Source organism: Ctenocephalides felis, unplaced genomic scaffold (genome assembly GCF_003426905.1).
Source record: "Ctenocephalides felis isolate EL2017-DRISC unplaced genomic scaffold, ASM342690v1 CF-g0.4_SCAFFOLD_03573, whole genome shotgun sequence".
NCBI lineage: Eukaryota > Metazoa > Arthropoda > Insecta > Siphonaptera > Pulicidae > Ctenocephalides > Ctenocephalides felis.
In genome coordinates this window covers 11,695,775-11,719,757 of record NW_020539727.1, presented here as the reverse complement: position 1 = coordinate 11,719,757, position 23,983 = coordinate 11,695,775, and the positions used below count along the sequence as shown (strand labels likewise).

At 30.0% G+C, this 23,983-nt stretch overlaps 1 protein-coding gene and 1 long non-coding RNA gene across 2 annotated transcripts in view; one reads left to right on the top strand and one right to left on the bottom strand.

Annotated features, from left to right (window-relative positions):
• LOC113389059 (histone-lysine N-methyltransferase setd3-like) overlaps positions 1-23,584 on the bottom strand; it is a 60,601-nt gene extending 37,017 nt beyond the window's left edge. The window contains exon 1 of the mRNA XM_026626108.1: positions 22,719-23,584. Coding sequence (XP_026481893.1) covers positions 22,719-23,470 — 752 coding nt within the window. The 5' untranslated portion in view covers positions 23,471-23,584. The remainder of the gene's footprint in view (positions 1-22,718) is intronic.
• LOC113389061 lies at positions 6,624-7,426 on the top strand. Its single transcript, XR_003368204.1, has 4 exons — positions 6,624-6,745; positions 6,883-7,095; positions 7,188-7,231; positions 7,297-7,426. It is a non-coding gene; the product is annotated as an uncharacterized LOC113389061 (long non-coding RNA).
• Positions 23,585-23,983: the final 399 nt, after the last annotated feature.

Sequence of the window (23,983 nt, the reverse complement as noted above, 5' to 3'; positions counted from 1 at the left end):
CCAGGCAGTGGTCCTATCTCTAGGTGGTGAATTTTTTTATTACATTTGCAATACTGATGAATTTTATATTGGTGCAGCAATGTAAATGCTGTTTTCACTTGAAAACATATTGACATCTATGTTTTCAACTGGAAGTGAATCTCACTGCTGCTTTGCATCAAGCTGTCTGAAGCCAATATCAAACCTAACACTTCTCATCAGAAATCCATAACTCTAACTACCATGTCTCAAATAGTGATAGCAAAAAAAGTCCATATAACAATTAATTCTGGATAATTATTACCAATACATGTTTGTTATTCCTATGCACATTGTTATTATTATGAAAAAACTCGTTTTATTTCAACAAAAGCAGTTATCATTGATCAGATCATTTTATCGTCTTTAAAACAAATTAGCTTTCTTCTTTATATAGCTTGTTGAATAATAATGATATAAGGTAATCGCTAATTTTCCGACGTAGATTATTACTCAACAACCAGTAACAACTTTGAATTTATATGTATAAAAGCATAATTTACGATTATAATAGCCGTTTGATGATTGTTTATAAATAATGAGTCATCTCGGATAAATACAGGGACTTCCAACTATAGAAAATCTATTTATCAATAATTAGTCGAACGAAATGATTTATCAATTTGTAATGAATTCATTTACTAATTACAAAACCAACGCCGACTTGCATTGCCATAAATTTACTAATAGCTTTCAGAATAACTTATATCTTTTCTTTAAAATTTATTTTGAGAGATTTACTATTTTAAAAAATAGTTGATTGTTTATATCTTTTTTCTAAGAAATGCAAAAATTAAAAAAGACGGTAAATCTTTTGCAGTTTTAATGATTTTAAGATTAATTTTTTATTACTTATCGTAAATTAATTTTTAATACAAGATTTCGTTATTTCTTTAAAGTTAATTTTGCAGACTTGTTCTAATCGTAAGTTATAGAATTTTACACCTGAAACTAATGTTAATATTTTTTAATTTAGGAAAAAATTCAAGGAAATAAATTTCATCCATCCAATTATTGAAAATTAAGATAAGATTAAGAGGGTATTCTAGTGTAAATGGCTGACTCTTAGGACATTTTTCAATCATCATGAAAAAGGCAAAACATTTTTTTACTATTATACATTTATATAATTTATTTATCAACGTTGCAAAAGTAAAGAAAGGAAAATTAAACAAAAATAGTTAATAATTTCAAAAATTAGCATTTGTTGAAGTGGAGGGTCACAAAAAATTGTCACGTGACCATGCCCACGATTGCAACCCTCCTAATAATAAAAAAAAAACAAACAAGATTATTAATCTAGAATGATGTAGCAATGGCATATACTGGAAATATGTTAAAAATAATTTTTGTTAGCAAAGAGGCGACTGTTTGAAAGAAATGATCATTTTTCTCAACTTTTTGAGTTTCACATTTTTTTTAAAAAATTGTAAAAATTGAAATTTAGGAATGAAGCTAATATATGCCTGACAGAAGTTTATATAGAAGATTCTCTAAAAGTTTCAAGAAAATCGGTTCAGTAAAACTCGGGACATCTTATTGAAAAAGACAGTTTTGAAAAAAACTGTTTATCAAAATTAAGAAGAATAGCTGTATCTCCAAAAATTAGTTAAATTTTAAAAAATCATCTCGTACCTGCACATATTTTTAAATAGCTAAGCTCTGAAAACATAAAAAAAACAAAAAACGATTTTTTGGAATTTCTACACTGGAATAACCCCTTAATCAAGGATTTTCAAGCGAAAACAAGCCAATTCAAACTTAAAATTTTACATTTAAACCAATTCGATACATACTTTAGGGTATTCAAAATTTCTATAAGTAATTTATTTTGGGAGTCTTGAATTCTTATCACGTTGGATTTGAAGCTCCATAGTTGTAGAATCCCCATTATAGAATCTCTAAAAATTTCTCGTCCAATTTACCGATGGTAAAAGGTGTTAAAAGATATGAATTTTGAGTGCAAAAATACATCAAGAGTCCTGGAACTCGTCTACCAGGTTGATGTCAGTATCTTCGATTGTATCCTTAATTTCAGAATCCTTGGAAATCTAGTCCAATTTTGCCTAACACGATTTTATATCCCTTGGGCGTGCAATAGAAACACTGACAATCCTCCACAATATGTAATTATAGAATTTTCTTACCTTCAGGAAGTTAAAAATGCAAAAAAAATCATTTTCGCAATAGGTACCTATAACTGTTTGTCCATCTATGATCTCCTACAAGCGGATATGCATTAAAATACATAGCTGTATTGAAAGATCATCCAGATCTCCAACGATTGGTTCTGATGTTCTAATCTCCATGATGAAAACTATATTGATGATGATGATGATAATATTGATGATGGAGTGTGGTACATACATAGTAGGTATACTATTAATTTAGAAGAAGACTTCGTAGTAGTAGTTGGTTCGGTGGGAAAAACAAGTTGCTTCTTGTATCGGGAAAAGTAGGTGAACAGCACGCACACGCATCTGTACCAACCTTGAATTTATGGTCATAGTAAACGACTGAAGAAGAAGCGATTTGCTTCTTTTTCAAAAGGACAGCTTGGATTTCTACAACTGTTAATAATTGAAATATTTTGTATTTTTGTATCAATTAACCAAATTTACGTATACATTCGTTATGGAAAAGTCATGCAGAATTTTGGGTTTTTAATTTTTTTTTTTTAAATTTGCCTTATTGTTTTCCAGTTACAAATGATCATTATAGCCTCTGCAGTTGTCCCCAATGGGAACTGCCCATAAAGCATATTGTTAGAATAAAATTTGTTATTAACTTCTATTCAGTTAAGGCACAGCATATTTGTGAACTTAAAAAATAATGTAATATTTACATTAGGGTAAAGCGGGGCTTAAAAGCCCGCTGGTAAAAAAATCCACCACCGGATCTTCTTTATATACTTCACTCTGGCATATACTTGCCTAATCCCTGAATTTAAATTTTTGCTATATTTAAAAAAATTGTGATACTCAAAAAGTTTTCATCATTTTTTTCATTTTTTTCAAGCAGTCGCCTTTTTGCCAACATTTTTTTTTAAAAAACAAATAGAGTAAAAAAAATTTGTACCAACAATATTTGAAAGTAGAGTGCAAAAGATGTATAACCATGGTTGGCTGCAACCATCACCTTGACTCTTACTTAACGACATTGTTTGAAAATCCGTAACAAAAGTATTTTCTTTCGTTGTTAATTTTTTTGATTGTGAGCACTGTTGTTTAGTTTACGAGACTTGAATATAATTTTTAAGTATACGTTATTAAATTGTTTTCTAAGATGTATTGTTAATTTTAAGTCAGATTCAATCCAATAAAATTTTAGTTTATCACTAATAACTGACAAAAAAAAAGATGACAGCAAAATATTTAGAACCAACGTACCATTCATCTGTTATTTACAATATAACGATGCTACTATTTATATTTGGTATTGAAATACCACCTGGATTCCATATGCTTCTCTGATCATATATGTCTGATATTGCGAAAGTTATTTCTCATTTCATATATTTTACGATTAGATAACTACGATGATCCTACCTTAGTCGTGAGAATTCTAGTTGGAGAAAAGAATAAGGTTATTCGAATAATATTTACTGGGAAAAGTAATTTGCCTTAACGTAAACTTGTATTTTAAGACCAAGATATATGTAAATATCAAAATCAATAGAAAATCTGTATCAATTATAAAAACTGTATCAACAAAATATAGTGTTTGTGAAGAATACAATCAGTATTAAGACATGTCTTTAAGGCAAAAACTGAAAACTTAACATATATGATCATAGTTAAAAACTATTTTCAAAATAAACAGTAGAAAGAGTTTTTTCAACAGCTAAATTTTAATTTATATTGATGAAGTACACTATTTCTACATTTCTGGAAAATCGAGCAACTTGCCTTAAGGTAAAATGCCACTTACAGCTACTTATTTTATTTGTACAGTCAAAATATTCTCAACAACCTTGGCAATTTAGGATAGATCTATTAACTTCCCGTAAGATAAGTTATAGTAATCGCAAAGAAATAAAAATAGAAAATGTTTATATATCTTTACGTTTCAGAGGTTTCTGAATATTTTGGCACACCTTAGAAAAAAATGATGTATGCGTGAGTGTGTGTATGTTCGGATATAATTTTTCGACAAAAACATTTGTTTCCTCTTGATAAGAAGACGTGTTGATTAGTTTTTGGCAAAGGCAGGTCTAGTCGTTTCAGAGATACGGGGAAAAAAGTGCCAAAAATGGTATTTAAATTTTTGAGAGAACGAAGCGTCTGATTTGAATAATTTAATAAAGATTTTCTTGTATTTACAAAATGAATAGTTGATCAAATTTTTGGAAAGGCAGGTCAGGTGGTTTTGGAGATCCAATGAAAAGAGTGAAGAATGCAACTTGGCGGTCAAAAATGATCATTAGACATATGCGCATTAAATTATCATATATTTTATAGAGATTTTAATAATAAGCTCAAGTTCCCGAGTGGAAATTTGTTACGGCAAGCCCTAACTCAGGTCCGGCCCCTATAGGCCCCTATAGGGCTGTACTCCGGCGTCCGTATTACGGAATTTAGTGCGTGGCCCTCATAGGGGCCATATATGGGCGGCCCTAATATGGTAATTTGAATAGGGTCCATAAAAGGCATGCCTGAATTCAGCCCTAACACGGATTGCCCTATAATAATTGAAACGGGCCATATTCGGATGCCCTATTGTACCCCTAATACGTATTGCCCATGATATGATGATACGGTCCGTATTGGAAATTCATTACTAGAGCCCTAATACGGCTTACCCACAGATTATTTAGACAAGCCCTATCTGCATTCTTTATTTGAATCCTACTAGGATTCAATATCAATAGAATCAAAATAGTTTGATTTATTAATATTTTGTAAAAAAAAAAGGATTATAATGTGTATTATTGATCAATGATTGTCGTTATAGTCTAAAATAAATATAGAAATAAATTACATAATTAATAATAAAAAATAACTATTAATAAATAATAACAATATGTAATCGGTAACAATATATTTCTTCGTTCTTTCCATAATCTGCATGATACCGTATTCATTATTATCAATATATTATAAATATAATATACGAATTTACGAAAGCTTTATACAACTTTGAACAAAAAATCCAATGGTAATACAAAACCAAAAAGTGTTTTTTTTTTAATAAAATTAATAAAATCATGAAAGATAGGAAATTACATAAAATTTATTAACAATAAAAATAATTATTGAATCGATTATATAACAAGATATTAAAATTATAGCGAATACAATAAAATAATTTTTTAATAAAAATAATACTTTTTGTGATTAGAAGTTATTAGGTATATTACTATTTTTCGATTTTGTCATGTGAGACATATAATATATATATATATATATATATATATATATATATATATATAAATTTTTATGGGTCGTCGAATAAAAAAATTAATGTACTATAAGTTATGATCAATTTATTAATAATAGTAGTAGTTTCCTCACTGAAATTATATATATATAATCATATCGAATGTAATAAGTAGAAATAATAAGATCAATTCTGCGTACGTGAACTGTTTGCATAAGATATAGGACCTTCTTAGAAAATTCGTCCAGCACACATATATCGTATTTATTCATTTTAGAGTCTAGACTATACATGAATATTAACTCATATCGAGTATCGAAAGTGTAACAATCAGAAACAGGATCGATGACCTTTTTCTTATGCGTACTTGGTCTATCTAAAGCATAGGACCTTGACATAGGACAAGTAGAAAAACTGAAATAAATTTACATAATTTTACTTCAATAATAAATATCAAAAGTTTTACATTTCATTTTAACATATTCTAAATACTGCTAAACATTAACATCGAATGAAATAGAGTGGGCAAGAGTAAGAAAGATCGGCGCTATGTCACACGTTAACTTTATAGATGCCGGCGTACAGCAGATTGTGAACAATATACATTTATGATTGCTCATATAATACGAATAGGCAACAAACATTTTGTCAAATATTATTTCGAACAATTTTTTTATGTGGACAGAAATACTGATATTAGTTCAAATAGATCTAATATTGAAGTTCTACGTAAAAAAATTAATAGTACATTAATTTTTTATTCGACGACCCATAAAAATTTATATATATATATATATATATATATATATATATATATATAAGTATATATTGAATGCAGAGAAAGAGATCATCATCGCGCCGTTGCATATGATATTATATAAACCATTGATTGATAATATGGAATACGATCGAGGCACCAATACATGTATGTAAGAACTTCATCTTCTATCAAAGAGGACCATTGTTAGTTTTTTAGTTCATTACTGAATGCCAAGCTAAGCGGTCGTTATGTGTTTAATAGGAAGTGCGAAAATTACGAAATATTATTACGATATATTTTTATTTGTTTTAAAAGAACGTCGTGTAATTATCGTTTAATAATCAGTGGAAAAGTAGTGTATTGTGTTGTTTTATTTCCCAATGATACAAGTGAAAATAGAGTATCGATGTAGTGCCGGTGGATTGGTTGATATATAATGAAGATAAGATAAATTCGAATGCCCATTTTTAAATAATTATGAGCTATCGGGAGAAAATTTACTTCTTCTTCAAGATTTGGTGAAGCGTCGGGCGGCACCAGCATCGGATAATTGGAGTCTTCATGAGGTGGATGTACGAGATTACGCGAGTAAGTATTATTGATCAACTACGTATTGTGTATTTTGTTACATACACACACAAACACACACACACACACACACACACACATATATATATATATATATATATATATAAACATATCTTTGATTTGAGTTGTAATTTCAGATACATATTAAATTGCCTTGGAAAAGTTAAAAATATTGCAACAAAAGGAATATGCGTTTTCTACGGACAATGAAGAAACCATAAACAGAAGGCAAGATGTTCTAAAAAAACAATACCGCTTGAATAAAGGGCGTTTTGTAAATCAGAATAACGTCGATCAGCAGTTGTCGGAATGTAACATAAATTTAGGCAATAAGTCGCGCAATGCTTCAAGTAAGTGTATTCTTGTTAACAATTTATCGTGTATTTTTCTTTTTATTATTATCGAATAATTTAATTTTAATTTTTAGTTTTTATTTTTTTAGTGTTTAATGTCTTAAAGACAGTGAACTTGTGAAGTGTTTATATGGTAGGTATTATTCACACAGTACACATAGATGATTTTATTATTTATGGCTATACATTTTGTTACAGGTATAATGACAACTGAATCAATTAAAAATCCGCAGTTGAGCCCTATTAAAGAGCAAGCATTTAACCAAGCCCTCGGGAAGGTTATAAATTATTCCCGTGATTGGGAGAATGGGAGAGATCATAGGCGGACCAATAAAACCTAATTAACATTTGTTATTTATTGTTATTATATATTAAAATATTGTTATCAAAAGAATTAATAAAAAAAATTTAGCATATGCATTTTTTATGGGCCATGCCAATTATTATTTTCAGGGCCACATCAAATATATTTTTCAGGGCCATATCAAATATATTTTTCAGGACCATATCACATATTATTTTCAGGGCCGCATCAAATATATTTTTCAGGGCCATATCAAATATATTTTTCAGGGCCATATCACATATTATTTTCAGGGCCATATGCTTATTTTAAGTTAAGGGCCAAGTTCGATATTTTTATAGGGGCCATTTCATATTTTCGATTAGGGCCCGGAACAGTTTGCCCAACACAGACCTTATCCGGCAAGGCGTTACATATCGCATAGGGGCCAAGTACGGTTGCCGCACTGGGACCCTACTTGATTTAGGGCAGCCCTGATCCGCGCCATACTTCAATTTCCAGTCGGGTTTGTACACAATAAGTTTGTGTACATTTACGTGGGTTCCATACCAATTTTTATACGTTAGATTGCGATGCGGCGCTTACGCGCATCGATATTTCTTATCTAAAACAGCCACGCAGCACGATTGTTTTGATAAAAGGTTTAAAATTTTCTGAAAAATTCCAGGTATAAAATATTATCAATTTTTTCAAAAAAATCAAATTCTTTCAAAACTTTCAAAATTCTCAACCATCTAATTTTTTTCAAACTTTTCAAAATATTTTAAAGGTTTTTAAAAATTTTAATTTTCGGTACGGAAAGTTCCAGCTAATTGCCTTAAGGCACGATGCCATGCACCACTAGTTCAAAAATTTCAATTGCAAAAGCTAATAGTCACCTAGGCATGACAAATATACTCATCGACACCGAAAATTATGCTACTTCTCTTCATGACGAGTATAATTTAGTAATAATGAGTATAATACATTAATTCATTACGAGTAAAATTGTTGAACAACATCTCTCAAAAAAATGTGTAATTTATCATTTTTTTATTTTAAATAATTATTCGAGAATTCTAAAAATCAATAAGCAAAATGACCTAAAAAATCACTCCTTGATTAAACTGATAAAATAAATTAGAATGGTAATGGAGATGAACGTTGTCATTTAAATCCCATGCGTTCGATTACAAGCAATAGAAGTCATTTGCCCATTTCTTTCCTATTTTTTCTTATTTATGGATATAATAATGTATCACAGCCTTAATAAAATGCAAAACTTTCAATAATATCGTCGATGAAAAAAGAATGCATTTGCTCCCTTTAAGTTATGGTATACATAAATCCCTCACCTCCAATTGTACTCCCTTATTCTTGTCGCCAATGCAAGTTCTCCAATTTAATTCCGCATCAATACGCATGATGCCTAGATATTTTTCTACTATAAATATCCATCATTAGATACTTCGCAATTAATTAATCGTTATGAATTCGTAAACATCATCTTTGGAATGATGCCAAACCGTCAATCTGTCAGTATGATGGCAAAACAACCATCATTCGTTGGGAATAACGCGTTCCGACGGAGAAAGTGTTTTATACGGCGATCGTGCCATCTCCCAACCTGCACGAGATTTCTTTTTGACGAGCCCGATTATTAAAAAATATTCCGTAATAAATTGCACGATGGAAGAATTAAATTAAACACGAATGTAATGGAATTATATCAATAAAAATTATTTGAAAATTGATAATTTATAAGTGTTTCCTTATGATGAGAGTCACGGTAATAAAAGAACTCTGATGAGGAGTATAATCTTTGGATGGTTAAACAATATCTCCAAAAAATTGTTTATAATGTATAATTTTTTTATTTTGAAAAATTATTCGAGATGTTTAAAAATCTAAAGCAAACAAAGTATCAGTCTTCTTAATGACCAAGAAGTACCAACATGGCTGTTACATATTTTTTTTTTTGGAAGAACTTAAGATTTCTTCCTACCAGCATAAATTTTTGTTTGACGTACTAATGATCAAAATCAACTAATCAGTGTGCACGAACGTAAAATAAATATATTACACACACACACACACACACACATATATATATATATATATATATATATATATATACTAGCTGACCCGGCAAACGTTGTTTTGCTAAGTAAGTTATTTTATAAACAATTTTTAGAGTATCTAAAAAATCAATACTTTTTGTGTAAGGATGTGTTGTTTGAATTGCTATATACAATGAGGTATTATAGAAACAATAAACCCCATTAGTTTGTATATATTTTATTATTACAACCAAACTGAAAGTTTTATACACTTTCTATAGAAAACATGGCATAATTCAATCCAAGTCTTTGTTGGTCTTTCGACTTATATAGTCATTACAAATTCCATTTAATCGATTATTATTGAATGCGTTTCAAATTTTTTGAAATTTTTTTTGGATTCTGGATTTTGTGTATAATTGTAAATAATACTATTGAGCTTATACAAAATTTTCAAATTTCTGCGAGGAGAGATACAAAATGATTTAGGTATCTCTTCTTTGACCTGCTTTTTGAAAAGTTTCTAGTAATATTCGATGAATAAAAGTAAATTTAATAAAAAGTATATATGTAGAACAGGGCAAGGCACAAAGGTCCAATTTGACTTTAAGCAAATATAAATTTTATTATGAATATCAAACCAATTACATCACAACAAATGACACATTTCAAATGAACAATTATCTGACTACGTTCAGTAAAACTACCAGCTACTTCATCATTGTAAAAACGTGCTTTTTTGCTGTCTTTAAAAAAAATTTTATCTAGACCTTTTTACCCTATAACGGGGTAACTTGGAGCGGCCAGATGGAAAACAGGTCTAATGTCATATTTTAATTTCAAAAGTATTTTACAAAATAATTACATTTTCAACTAATTGCTAGAAAACTACCAATGGAAGAAAATACTTTTACTATGGATTTTCAAAGATTACCATTTATCTCCCAATACCAAAGTCATAAGAATCAAGGTTATAGCTGATTATACATATTTTCCCTTTACATTCAAATACTGTTGTTAAACAATGCTTAGCTTTACTGGTTTTTGACACTTCGGTCGTGGATCTTCATATATTACTATCCATTCTTGAATAAATTCAGGAAATTATAACTGGAAATAAGCTATTCGACAAAATGTTCCTTTGATCGATTCCAAATTTAGGTTCTAAATCTGAATAATCTAGAAAAGGTTTTATAAATACCAATGTGTACATAATTATACAAATGAGTTCTTTCAGAGCATTGTGTTTGAGAAAAATATGATTTGTCAACCATACTGAGTTATACATAGTTCGCTTCACTGTTTATACGAATGGGCAATGGCACTATCATTATATTATAATTGTTATTTATTTATTTAAAATAAATAATTTTATTATTAATTCCTTACAAATATTGAATTGTCATCCATACGTGATTACATAGCTGTCATTTGCTTATTGTTATTCCAAGTCAAACGGGATAAAAGGTATCCTATGTCCTTCTCCTGGCTCTGAACCAACTTTTACCAACTTTACCAAAGCCAATTTTCAGTTAAATCGGTTCAGCCTTCTTGAGTTATAAGTTCTGACAATATATCTCCAGAATGCACAAACCGAATTCGACAATTTTGCATTTGCTGGAAAGGTCTGGGGCTCCGTGAGGTTTATAGTTGGGTTATAATATATGAGAACCAAAAACTAATATTCTATCACGATAGTTAACATAAGGTAGTCGATTACTTCAATTAGACCTTTTTATTGTCGAATCAAAGCACCAACTTTTACCAACTTTACCAAAGCCAATTTTCAGGTAAATCGGTTCAGCCTTCTTGAGTTATAAGTTCTGACGATATAACTCCAGAATGCACAAACCGAATTCAACAATTTTGCATTCGCTGGAAAGGTCTGGGGCTCCGTGAGGTTTATAGCTGGGTTATAATATATGAGAACCAAAAACTAATATTCTAACACTATAGTTAACTTAAGGTAGTCGATTACTTCAATTAGACCTTTTTATTGTCGAATCAAAGCACATTTGCTGATAATATATATATGCCAATTAGTTGTAAACACCTGAAACATTTTATAAGATATGTATGAAGAAATTACAAATTAACAGCAATTAATGTATAACTATTTACATTTTTATTACAAATTTTGAGGTTATGTCAAGAAACTATATTTCAGAATATTTTTTTTTATTAATTTGTTGATGATTATACTTATTGCTGATATATAATATAAACACCTCAAATACTCTATTTAAATACGTATAAACAAATATACATATATACCTAATTATATAAATAATTACATTTCCATTTTCAAGAAATAAATTTCCCCATCGTCCATCTAGCATCGCTTGCTATTATTAAGAATTAATTTATTTGCCACTTTGTATTAATTTTCCGTGGCGATTAAAATATTTATATTATTCACGTAATAATTTTCAAATAATGGTCATTAAGAAATGCATATTAATATATTTGTATCAAAACAGAAACACCGAATGACAGTTGACAATCGAATGTAAATGTCATGGATGAAATCATTGATAGTATCATAGATTGAATAAACTACATGGATAGTTTATAAATAATTAATTTTGAATTAGAATGAAATAAAAGGATAAAAAGTATCCTAAGTCCTTCTCCTGGCTCTAAACTACCTCCCTGCCAATTTTCATCTAAATCGGTTCAGCCGTTCGTGAGTTATAAGTGTTATAACATAAAGCGATCCTCTTTTATATATATAGATATATATATATACTGGGTGCTCCAGAACTCAACGTCAAATCAAAACGAGGTGACTACGTAACTATCGTAACTAACATAAAAAGTTTGGACTTAAAAGCGTTTATGAGCTTTTAAATGCAACTTAGAACTTTCATTTTTTTAAATTCGTTTTTAATATCTTATTTAATATCCTATTATCCTAGGATACATGCATTTTTTTCTGATTTAGTAAGTAAAAGTACAATATCGTACTTTTTAATTTTTTTTATCGTACAAGTTGCTTCATTAATGTTGCCAATAATTTTTATAATCTCGTTCCATATTTTAATTGATTTTTAATAATTGTAATATATAAATTACACTTTTCTCACTAATAATTTAATATAAATTATTACTTAAATTCATATTTTAAGTAAATTAATTTGTCAAATCCTGTTCATATGTGCACTATTCAATCTAGGATCAACTAACTAAATATTCAATATACAATGTCAAACAAATGAAATAATTTTAATTAATTTTTTAATTTAAGAAGTAATTTTTTTTTCGTATTGTGAAATATTCTAATAAAGTAATGCAAAATACGGCATGTATAAGTTACAAAAAATAATATGTGAATCTGAATTATATAATTTCATCTGCCAAACTATATACTGTTGACTGTATCTTATATTATTTCAATTTCTGGCACATCTAAGCTGTTTTTAGGCAATAATAGTGTAGACATTACATTTTTCTTATATATTATGTTTTAATATATCCAGGCTCATAATTTCAGCTAAATTCAAATTTCATGTGAATTGACATTCCTAATAGAGGACAGTTCAAATGTTTTCAATGTGATTTATTTCTACAATATTGCTAAAGTTTTATAATTCATGACAACTTGAAAATTTTCTTTAGCAAACTCGAAACAAGATTTATCAAAATTCGAATAACTCTGTAGGAGGAGTTCAAATTCATACATCCGTACAGTAGAATTTTATATATAAGATTGGCACTTGATTCTACAATATTACTAAAAGTTTTATAATTCATCACATCTTAAAAAATTTCCTTAACAAACTCCAAAAAAATTTATCAAAATTCGGATAACCGTGTAGGAGTTTGAATTCATACATCGGTATAGTAGAATTTTATATACAAGATTGGCACTTTATTATAATAATAGTTTGCTAAAAATTTTATTTTAAAATATTTAATTGAACAACATTAGAAATTTAATTTAATTTTTAGTGAGTGCTCAGACGATTTTGTTATGATTGCAAATATTTTGGATACACTAAATAATAAAATGCCTAGTATTTATAAAATAATAATCATTCATAGTATTTATATAATAATCAATTATAAAAAATATTTCTACAATTCCAAAGTATATTATTAAAATTCTCTTAGCATTCCATTCATAGTTGATATAAATATATAATTACGAAGACTTTATTATAATAATGATTTGCCAAAAACTTCATTCCAAAGTATTTAATTTAACAACATTGGAGTTTTATTCACAATCTTTTGCGAGTGTCAGCCGATCTTATTATGATCTATTCGATAATTAATTTGCTTAGTTTACAAAATGACATCGTAGATGTATTTCTTAATCAAATTCCAATTATCATCTTCCCATAATTAACATTCATATTTAATTTAATAACAGTTATCAAAGCCAAATCGTTTTGACGATAATTTCCATCATAAAATTTTAACATGATTTACCATTGTCTTTGGCCAGTGTCGTCCTTCTAAGTAGTTAATTGAGAAAAAAATGAACAATACATGGTACTTGGACAAAATCACAGAAAAAATTAACAACAACAACAATAACAAGACAATGATGTTGTTAATTAGTTTGTGTTTGTTTTGTTGTTTCATTTAAGAAATTATTGAAACTTACTTTGAATAGATATGCTTTAAAATTTAATTGCTGGGTCAATTATATATTATGGATTGATTGCTTGGTTATTAGATGAATTTTGAATCAAATATCAAACAAAATTTAACTGGGTGTAAGTGGCATTTTTCCCTAAGGCAAGTTGCATCAACTTTCCTCTATGTGTACAGGATATCTTTTTGTTTACCACGATTCCGAACCAATAGTGGACGTTTTCTCATTTTTCATTCGGAAAGAACAATTTTAAATCACATAACAAGTATAAATTTCGACAATAAACTTTGGAATTGTGTAAATATTTTTAAAATTGATGAATTATTTTATAATTTCTATTATTTTTTCCAGTGGCGTACTTTGACGACGATAGCATCAGTACAAGTGCCAAGAGAAGGACAAAATGCATCTGCTCCGCCTCTGCGCAGGAGGAGAAAAAGGAAAAGGAGGCCTCGTCCAGATATATACAAGTAAATAAATATACTCGTCATTATTTATTATATTCTAATATTGTCTAGGCTCATAAGTGAATTGATGACAGTTCTCATTTGTCAAAATATTTTCTATGCCAAACAATGACGAATACACTCGTCATTGAGAAGTGGCGGAATTTTGTTTATTGATCATTTACCATTTAAATTAAATTTTGTGAAAAAAAATGCATTCTAAAATGTCAATTTGTTTACAATAATTTGAAATAACTGTATGAAATAATAACTGTATGAAATAGGTACTTTTTAATAGTATTTTACCTTTTGGCATGTTGCATGAATTTTCCTAGTAACTAATGAGATGTTCAACGGAAACCGCGCAATAAGAGTCCCGCGTTATAGGAGAGCTGTTGGTACGTCAGCTGCGCGTAATGTGGAAACCGCGCTATAAAATGAGTTGTATGTATTCGTAAAATATATAGCACTATGTACGAGTCGAGTATTATTCACACGTAAAACTTATGGGGCAATTCTGCCGTAACAGAGCTCATAAAATAGTGTTGTCATGGCAATGCTCTCTCATGCTTGTGCTTAGTATTGAAAATTATGAAAATGTCTATTTATTTGCCGTGCGATCAGGCGTATTTTACATATAAACCAGCAAGGAATAATCTTATAATAACTGCACCATCTAGAATTCTGTTATCATAAGATTATTCCTTATATAACTTATATATATATATATATATATATATATCTTGATAGTTTTTTCGACGTTGAAACATATTTCAAAGTAACTAGCAGCCCATTCGTCGAAATAAAAAAGGTATAAAGTGTAAAAACTTTTATTTATACGTTTCGACACAAGATGCGTGTCATCATTCAGCAACTACAAAAATTTGAAAAATTTTATTACTAATATAAACAACAATATAGATTAATTGTAGCATAGAGAAACATTATACACACCACAGGACAAAAACACTCAACAAAAATTTATTTTAAAAAATTAAACTTAATAACATATTAGAAAAAACATTTCTAAAAAAATGTTTTTTCTAATATGTTATTAAGTTTAATTTTTTAAAATAAATTTTTGTTGAGTGTTTTTGTCCTGTGGTGTGTATAATGTTTCTCTATGCTACAATTAATCTATATTGTTGTGTATATTAGTAATAAAATTTTTCAAATTTTTGTAGTTGCTGAATGATGACACGCATCTTGTGTCGAAACGTATAAATAAAAGTTTTTACACTTTATACCTTTTTTATTTCGACGAATGGGCTGCTAGTTACTTTGAAATATATATATATATATATAATAAATATTTATAATTACTATTTTCCCCAGGACATCTGACGAAGGAATACTACAATACAAAAGCGACCAACAACCCGTACCTGAAGTAATAATAAAAGAAAGTCCAACATTCTTACCAACGCCTGTACCATCGTCCACCACTTCTGCAACCGTCTTAAGACGAGAACCGCCTTTATTTACTCCCAGACCATCGACCACCAGTATCAGACAATTGCAACATCAATTTGGAAGCAATAGAGAAAGATCGAGATATAATAATAATAGTAATAATAATAATACAGTGAAGAAAAGGTACAGGGTTCCGTACTCGCAATCCAGGTTTTCCAATAGAAATCCACCGACGAAGAGCGAGGTTGTCGTGGTGCAAACTACCAAGGCGTCGGTTGAGGTAATAAAAGAACACTGACTTGTTTTTAATTATAAAACAATTTTAACTAGGTTTTAGTGGCATTTTGCTTTAAGGCAAGTTGCATGAACTTCCTGATACGTATTCTATAACCAAGAATTAATAATATTAGGACCACTACTGGGCGGCCTGATATGCCCTTTTATTTATATTAATCAAAAAAATTACTAAATGTCATATTTATAGACAGTTGTAATTACTAAATGAAAAAAAAAAAAAAATAAATAACCAAAAATTGAGATGTAGTTACTTAGTAAGGTAACCATAGGTCCAGATTTGGCCGTCCCGGATTTCCTAAAACCAATATTTGTCCCAAACTTAGATCTTTTGCTTAAAATTATCCTGGGTTTAGGAAAAGTATAGTTACCTAATTGTAAAATTATAACTACCCATCAAATATATGAAAATAATATTTATGTTACAAGTCAATGGGTATTCTTATATGAATTCACATTAAAGATTATTGAAAAATATATGTACAAGAAAACATACTCTGCATTTGAGGCAAAAGTCCCATGCTAAGAAAATATGTTAAAATTAGACATGATTGTAAGGATCTATACAATTTATAGAATTCTATTTTTAATGAATTTCGAATATCACAATTATTTAAAAAAAACCTAATGAAACTATTAAAGATATATTCTAAAATGTGTACGAAATATGTACAATTTTTGGAGTAAAACTTCTTTAGGCGCGACTAGGGTGTAAATCTGTAAAAATGACATCATTTCTATACGAGTCGATTGTGATTGGTCGTCGTGTCGCGTGAGTATGATTGCTTTGGTTGTATGCTTATCGTAGTATGTCTCCTCATATAGTGAAAATAATAAAATAAATGAAAAATCTGTGCCGTGTAAGAAACGTAAGTTCTTATTAAAGTAATTTGTATTGTTCGTTGTTACTGTTAGAAATTATTTTTATAGACAAGACACATACTACAGCTGCTCAAAGAATGAGACTGTATCGCCAGCGAAATAGTCAAAAAAGCAAACACTCAATGAATTTATGTTAATTTTAATTACATGACAAGTGAAATAGATGTTCTCGTTCAAATACAATTTCATTTTGCTGATACTGAACATAAAGTATTACAAAGTTGCATATTTTGATAAATAATGAAAAATTAATTGATATTCAGATGTATTACTCTAAACAAGAAATCAAGCACAACAATAGTTTGTGTAGTTGTGCATCATTAATATACAGATATACTGGATAATGGACATCAACGCAATTTATTTATTGATAGTGTTAATGACAGTATTCAAGATTGTTATATTACAGCTGCCCAATGTGTGAACAAATATTATAAAATTTATTAATTATCAATTAACTAAATGCTAATTACAATGACAAACCGATCATGTCATATTTGAAGTATGACTTTAATTACATTATTGTTTTTAAATATTATAATTATTTTAATGCCGATAAGGGTAGTCAGATTATCATATTTTAACTGTTATATAAGATGAATGCTATAGCATCCACGTCAAGTATTACAAAAAAGATAAGATAATAATAAAATAATTAAAGATTCAGTTAGCCATTACCTTGACAGGTATAATAAAAATGTGAAGTTATATAAAATTAATTTCAAAATCATAGTTATTAAAATGTGGATGCTATAGCATTCATGTCATTCTGCATCACAATGAAAATGAATGCTATAGCATTCTGATAGCTATTTAAAAATTATAAAAACGAAGTAAATTTTGTATATAAGAAAATATAGCAACTAATCAAATAAAACGACTCGAGGGTCTTCAATTAGATTCATATGAAAAATCGTATATTCCTGGATTCTTTTAACTATTTTTATTTATATATTTAGGAAAACAATAGCTTTGGTGATACTGGAGCAGTAGATTTGAAGTCTATATTGAAGCAGCAAGCATCAGGTTTAAGTTTAAGTGAAATTTTACAACAGAGGAATTTAACTTTGTCTGACCTGATCAAAGGAAAACGTAGGGCCTTGTCGGCCTTGGTTGAACCCAGCGCAGTATCAATTAAGACCAACTCAGGTAACTAATTGGTAAAATTTTAAAAATAGAAACAGAAATAGAAAAAAACAGCCAGGACCATACGAGGTATGAAAGTTTATCCTGCATTAATCATAAATGCATAGATGGACCGATTCTCCAGCACAACAGGTCAATGTTATGGCAAGTCCATGTTATGAAGAACTTTCTATACTAAATAATGACAAAAGCCATGTGGTTGCTGTGCAGTCAGGCGTTTTTGTCAGGTTGTCAGATAGAAAACCTAACCCAGAAACCGCAGAAATATCAAAAAACAATCTTAGATAACAGGATCTTTCTGACTCAGCTTCAGAACATACGAGTGACGTTGCAGTGTATGTGTAAAACACCTGAATGCACAGCAAATACATGACATTTTGACAGTATTCAGTATGATTCAGTGGCATGATATGGAAGTTGGAGCATAACATGGCCTTGCCATAGCATTAGTCTATTGTGAGACAGAATCGGCTCAAAATAGTCCATTGGTTAATTATTGGTCAGATGATTTTATAATTTTAGTGCCTTGATGTTTACACCAAAAATTTGACTCGAACAAATAAATTATTGCCCAATAAAAAAATCTAATCAAATAACTTACTAATATTTAACTAGAATGTTACAAATATAACTCAAAAGTATCTACAATATAAAAAACAGCATTCTGAAGCAATTTGTCAACAATTCCTTAAAATCCCCCAAATAACATTATGAAGTGCCATAATTATTTTCTAATCAGTATCTACTTTCTAAATATTTTGCTTTCCAAAATTTTGATTGAATCAGCAGTATTTTGAAAAATCTCTTTTCAAAAATTGTTTAAACTAGTGGTATATGGCATCGTGCTTTAAGGAAAATTGCTGGAACTTCCCGTACTGAAAACCAAATAATGAAAAAAAAACTTGCAAATCTTTGAAAAATTTTGGTTTTTGAGAAATTTTAAAATTTTTGAGAAAAATCGACCTTTTTGGAAAACTAGATTTTTTTATATTTAGATTTTTTTGTATTTTGATTTATTTTGAAAATTTTAAACATTTTTTAAGCAATCGCGTTGCAAAGTTGATTTGGAGTCGAAATATTAAAGCGCGTAAGCGCTGCGTCGTCTAACGTGTGAACATTGATACGAAACCCATATAAATGTACACAAAATTTGTACTTATTATTATAATCTTTATAAAATAGTACGATGTACATATATCTAATGTTCATTTTTGACCGCCAAATGGCATTTTTTTCACTTTTTTATTGGATCTCCAGAGACGCTGGACCTGCCTTTACAAAAATTTTACCAGATGTTCATTTCGTCAATTCAAGTGAAATGTTTTTTGAATCGTTCAAATCGAACGCTCCGTTCTCTCAAAAATTGAAATACCATTTTTGGCACTTTTTGCCCCGTGCCTCTGAAACGGCTGGACCTACCTTTGGTAAAAACGAATCAGCACATCATCCTATCAATAGGAATCGAATGTTTTTTGAATTATTCAAATCGGTTGATCCGATTCGAAAGTCGACAAATATTTGTATCCGCACTCACTCACACACACACACACACACACACACACATACACAAATACATTTTTTCTAAGGTATGCCAAAATGTTCGGATTACTATAACTTACCCTATGGGAAGTTAATAATGAAAAACCCTGTAAAATTGCTTTATCGTAGAATAATTCTAAGATACCTAGAAATAATATTTTATCTGATTATTATAATTTTCTGGCGAATTACTACATATCACAAATTAAATTAAATAGATTTATGTCTCTTTTAGCATATGGCCAACGTATACCACCAGGAAACCAAAACGAAGTCAGTACCGAACTCCAGCCGCCTTTTCGAAACGAAGAACAAAAACCAACTCAAATTCCAATTTGGCGATCGAAACTTGAAAATCCCGAAGACACAAAAAATAAGTTCGACATTCCATCAAACGCGCCTACCAGATTCACTTTCATCAGTGGAACCAGTTCATCATTCAAGCCCATAGAAAACGAAAGCATCAAGTTTGTATTTGGCAGAGATGATCAAGAAAAAGAAGTCAAGTATAAAATTGCTGAACCGTCGACGACAATTGTTGTTTTTCCAACTTCACCTCCAAAAGGTAAAGGAAATACAGTTGTGTTTGTGGATGATGCTCCGAAAATGGTAAGATTTGAAGATAGTAGTGAAAAAGTTGTGGTGGTGCATGCAGAAACACCAAGACCTGATGAGATAATAGGTTGGCATATGAATCAGTCCACGAGTGTACATTATACAAGAAGTTATGAGGTTGGGAGTGTTAAAGAAAGTACTGTTGCAACAACTCTTCCTGATGACTACAAAAATGAGGTTGAAGAAACCACCAGAGCAAGTATTTTTGTTACTCAAGATCCATATGTGGAAGTCCAGGGTACATCCAGTGAATTTTTTGCATCAAGTACTGAACTCCTCAACAGCGAGCAAACTTCGTCCATAAGTTTTGAAGATGGTTCAGAAGTTCCTACCACAGTTGACGACAAGGAGGAACCTACCACGAAATATGAACGTACTACATGGAGACACTCCACATCACCAATGTCTATAGATTATGAACCCGAAGGAACAACTTACAAAGAACCAGTTGTGACAAGTACTGACAAAACAGTTTTACAAGAATCTATTATAGTACATACTGATAATTCTTTAAGACTCGATAGCAATGATTATGATACAGCATACACCAGGGAATTCGATAGAGGGCACTTGCTGGAAGTTTTGAATGGACGAGGAGGCAATAGATTGCGTCGGGTTTTGGAAGAAAGAAATATGACTTTGGAGGAGTTGTTGGACCACAGGGAACGTGGTTCGAGTCAACTGCACTTGGCAGAAGTTGATAAAAGACTTACCGAGGAAGAAAACCGTTTGGCTAACCTAAGAATGTATACAACCACTACTAGACGTCCTAGAGATTTAGCAAGTGTTGAACGTGAAGTTGCTATGTTTGAAAACTTTCCAAATTTCGACTTATCCCATATGCGTGGAGTGCGTTTATCAGCTGAAAGTGACTCGTTAGCTGAAAGTTCTGATTTGTCAGTACTTGGTTTTATGAGTCGTGTAAAACCTCCACCAGATTTTATCAAAAAAAGTAGGTCCATGAGTGATTTTGATAACATCGCTACAGCCTTACCTTCCAGAGCTACAAAAAAGAACTCGAGGTCCCAACCAGTTACACCAAGTAGTGAACCGGAGGTGAAAGAAAGCACTCAGGGACTCATGGATGTCCTGATGGAACACACAGGCAACTCCGATACCAATAATGAAATCCTACACGTCGATTTGTCTAGTGAAAGTGAATACAAAACCATAGACATTTCAGATGGTCATTTTAGCTACGTCGAAGCCTTAGGAGTCCGATCTGCAATAATAGCCAGCTCGGTTATAGGTGGTTTATCAATCTTAGTCTTCCTATGCATTTTTATTGCTTGCAGATGGCGTCAAAAAAGCAAAAACAAAATGCGATACAACAATAGACTACTTTTTTGCAAAGGGCGTACACCTATTCTCCAGCATGATCTGGGTACTCCAAAAGAAAACCCTGTAGTTATGAAATCAAGATCCAAAAATGGTAAGTTACACACACTCAATACCAGGTCTCGAAGGAATATTCAAGAATATTTATGGAATCACTTTAAAAAAACCTTTCACTGATTTTGATGCAGTAAAAGCACATTAGTATCAATGTATATAATTTATGTATGTATATATTTTTATAAGACTTTTAATTTATGTTTTAACTATCACTAACACGAAGATGAAATTATTAGTTATTTATTATTATGTGTATGCAGAATTTTAAGTTTGTTTGAAAGATTTTATGTATCGTTAGGATAAAATATAAGAATATATTGTGTACTATTACGAGTAATAAAAAATATTATATACTTGAAGACTAGAAATTCAAATTTACCATTGACAATGATATTTTGAAATTATTATTTTTTAATCATATTATTTCAGAGAAGCAGGATATTATATATATATATATATATATATATATATATATATATATATGTGATGATAGTTGTGTCGACGTTGATACATATTTAAAGCATTATGCAGCCCAATCATCGAATTAAAAGAAGGTTAATAAGACAAATTCTTTATTAATTAAACGTTTCAACACTTAATGTGTGTCATCATTCAGTAATCAAACCAGGAAAAATACAAATACATAAAATTGAATGAACATTCTTCAAATTGGGTCATTATGTTGCTCGCTTATTAATTATATATTAATTATGTTGTTTTATAGTACAATTTTTGGGTTTTTAATAAATTTTATGTTCTTGTGTTTTTTCTGGTTTGATCACAGAATGATGACGCATTAAGTGTTGAAACGTTTAATTAATCAAGAATTTGTCTTATTTACCTTCTTTTAATTTTATGATTGAGCTGCAAAATACTTCAAATATATATATATATATATATATATATATATATATATATACATTATAATTAACTTATCCACTTACCAATACAGGTCATAAGTCCATTTTTCCTTAATCTTCTCAAATAGAGCAAAAGATGAAGTCCACAGCATCTTATAAAAATATGCATACTGCCTCCGAATGCTCCTGCACTGTTTCAAAGCCATCTCCAGACTCGGAGACCCTCTCAACTCTTGCAATTCATTAGATTTATAATACAAAACTGTAGAATAGTCTTTAGGCAAAACATCTAAATACGGTTTCCAAAACGAGTCTTTATTCAATCTTTCCACGACTAATGCAAAAGCTAAAGCTACATTTGGCATGTTAGTTAACATTTTATCAGTATCGAAGAGCTTTTTGGAGTCTGCTACATCACAACATTGACTCGTGTACATAAGTTTTTGAGGTACTTCTAAGATGACAGAAGATTTAGTGATAGGTGTAGTAGCCTCTAAGCCTAAGTCATAGTCGGGAAAATGGGAAATTTTAATGCTCTCGAATTTAGCATCATTTTGTTTCAACCATGATAAAAACGTGTCTAAAGAAGCGTTACGATTTTGTAAGTGTATAGGGCTCTTAACCTCGCTTTCAATTTGCTGGATACGATCAATAATAACTTGTGATTCAGCATGGAGGTCCCATAATTTACCAATACCTGGACCATCAGGATTAATACTGGTGACTTTCAATAACTTCTCTACCAAATTGTTTAATTCTTGGCGTTTATGTTTAGGCAAATGTCTGTGATCGCCGGTTGCACAATTCCGGGTCTGATGGGATTTTTTCTTCCCCATTTTTGACTTTGAATTATTTAACAAACTAAACTATAGGTTAAAACACGTCTTATTTTCCGGCACTGTAACATGACACTGGGGAATCGAAATCTAAACTTAACCTTAAGAAAATGTTTAAAAATAGAACACGTTGATGGGAAATGTCAAAACAATACGATGGACGTTACGCACCTAGAAAATTCACAAAAGATGGCAATACATGTGATATTGAAATCAAAATTATTTAATTATCAAAATAATAAACTCACACTACTAATTAACATTCTATTGTTTTTTGAAATAAACTGGATAACAATAATATCAACGATTTTAGTAGATAACATGTTATAAACCAAAGCAACTTTCGTCCATTAACTAGTTGTCTACAAGATGGCGGCAGTAGTAACATAACTGGCGGGAGATTTGAAATTCAAATTTACTAACTTTGTAAGGATAATTATTTTTAATAGCCAGATTCTGGGGAAATTTGCTTATACAAATTTCATAAAATGCAATATTTTTCATTATAAAAGC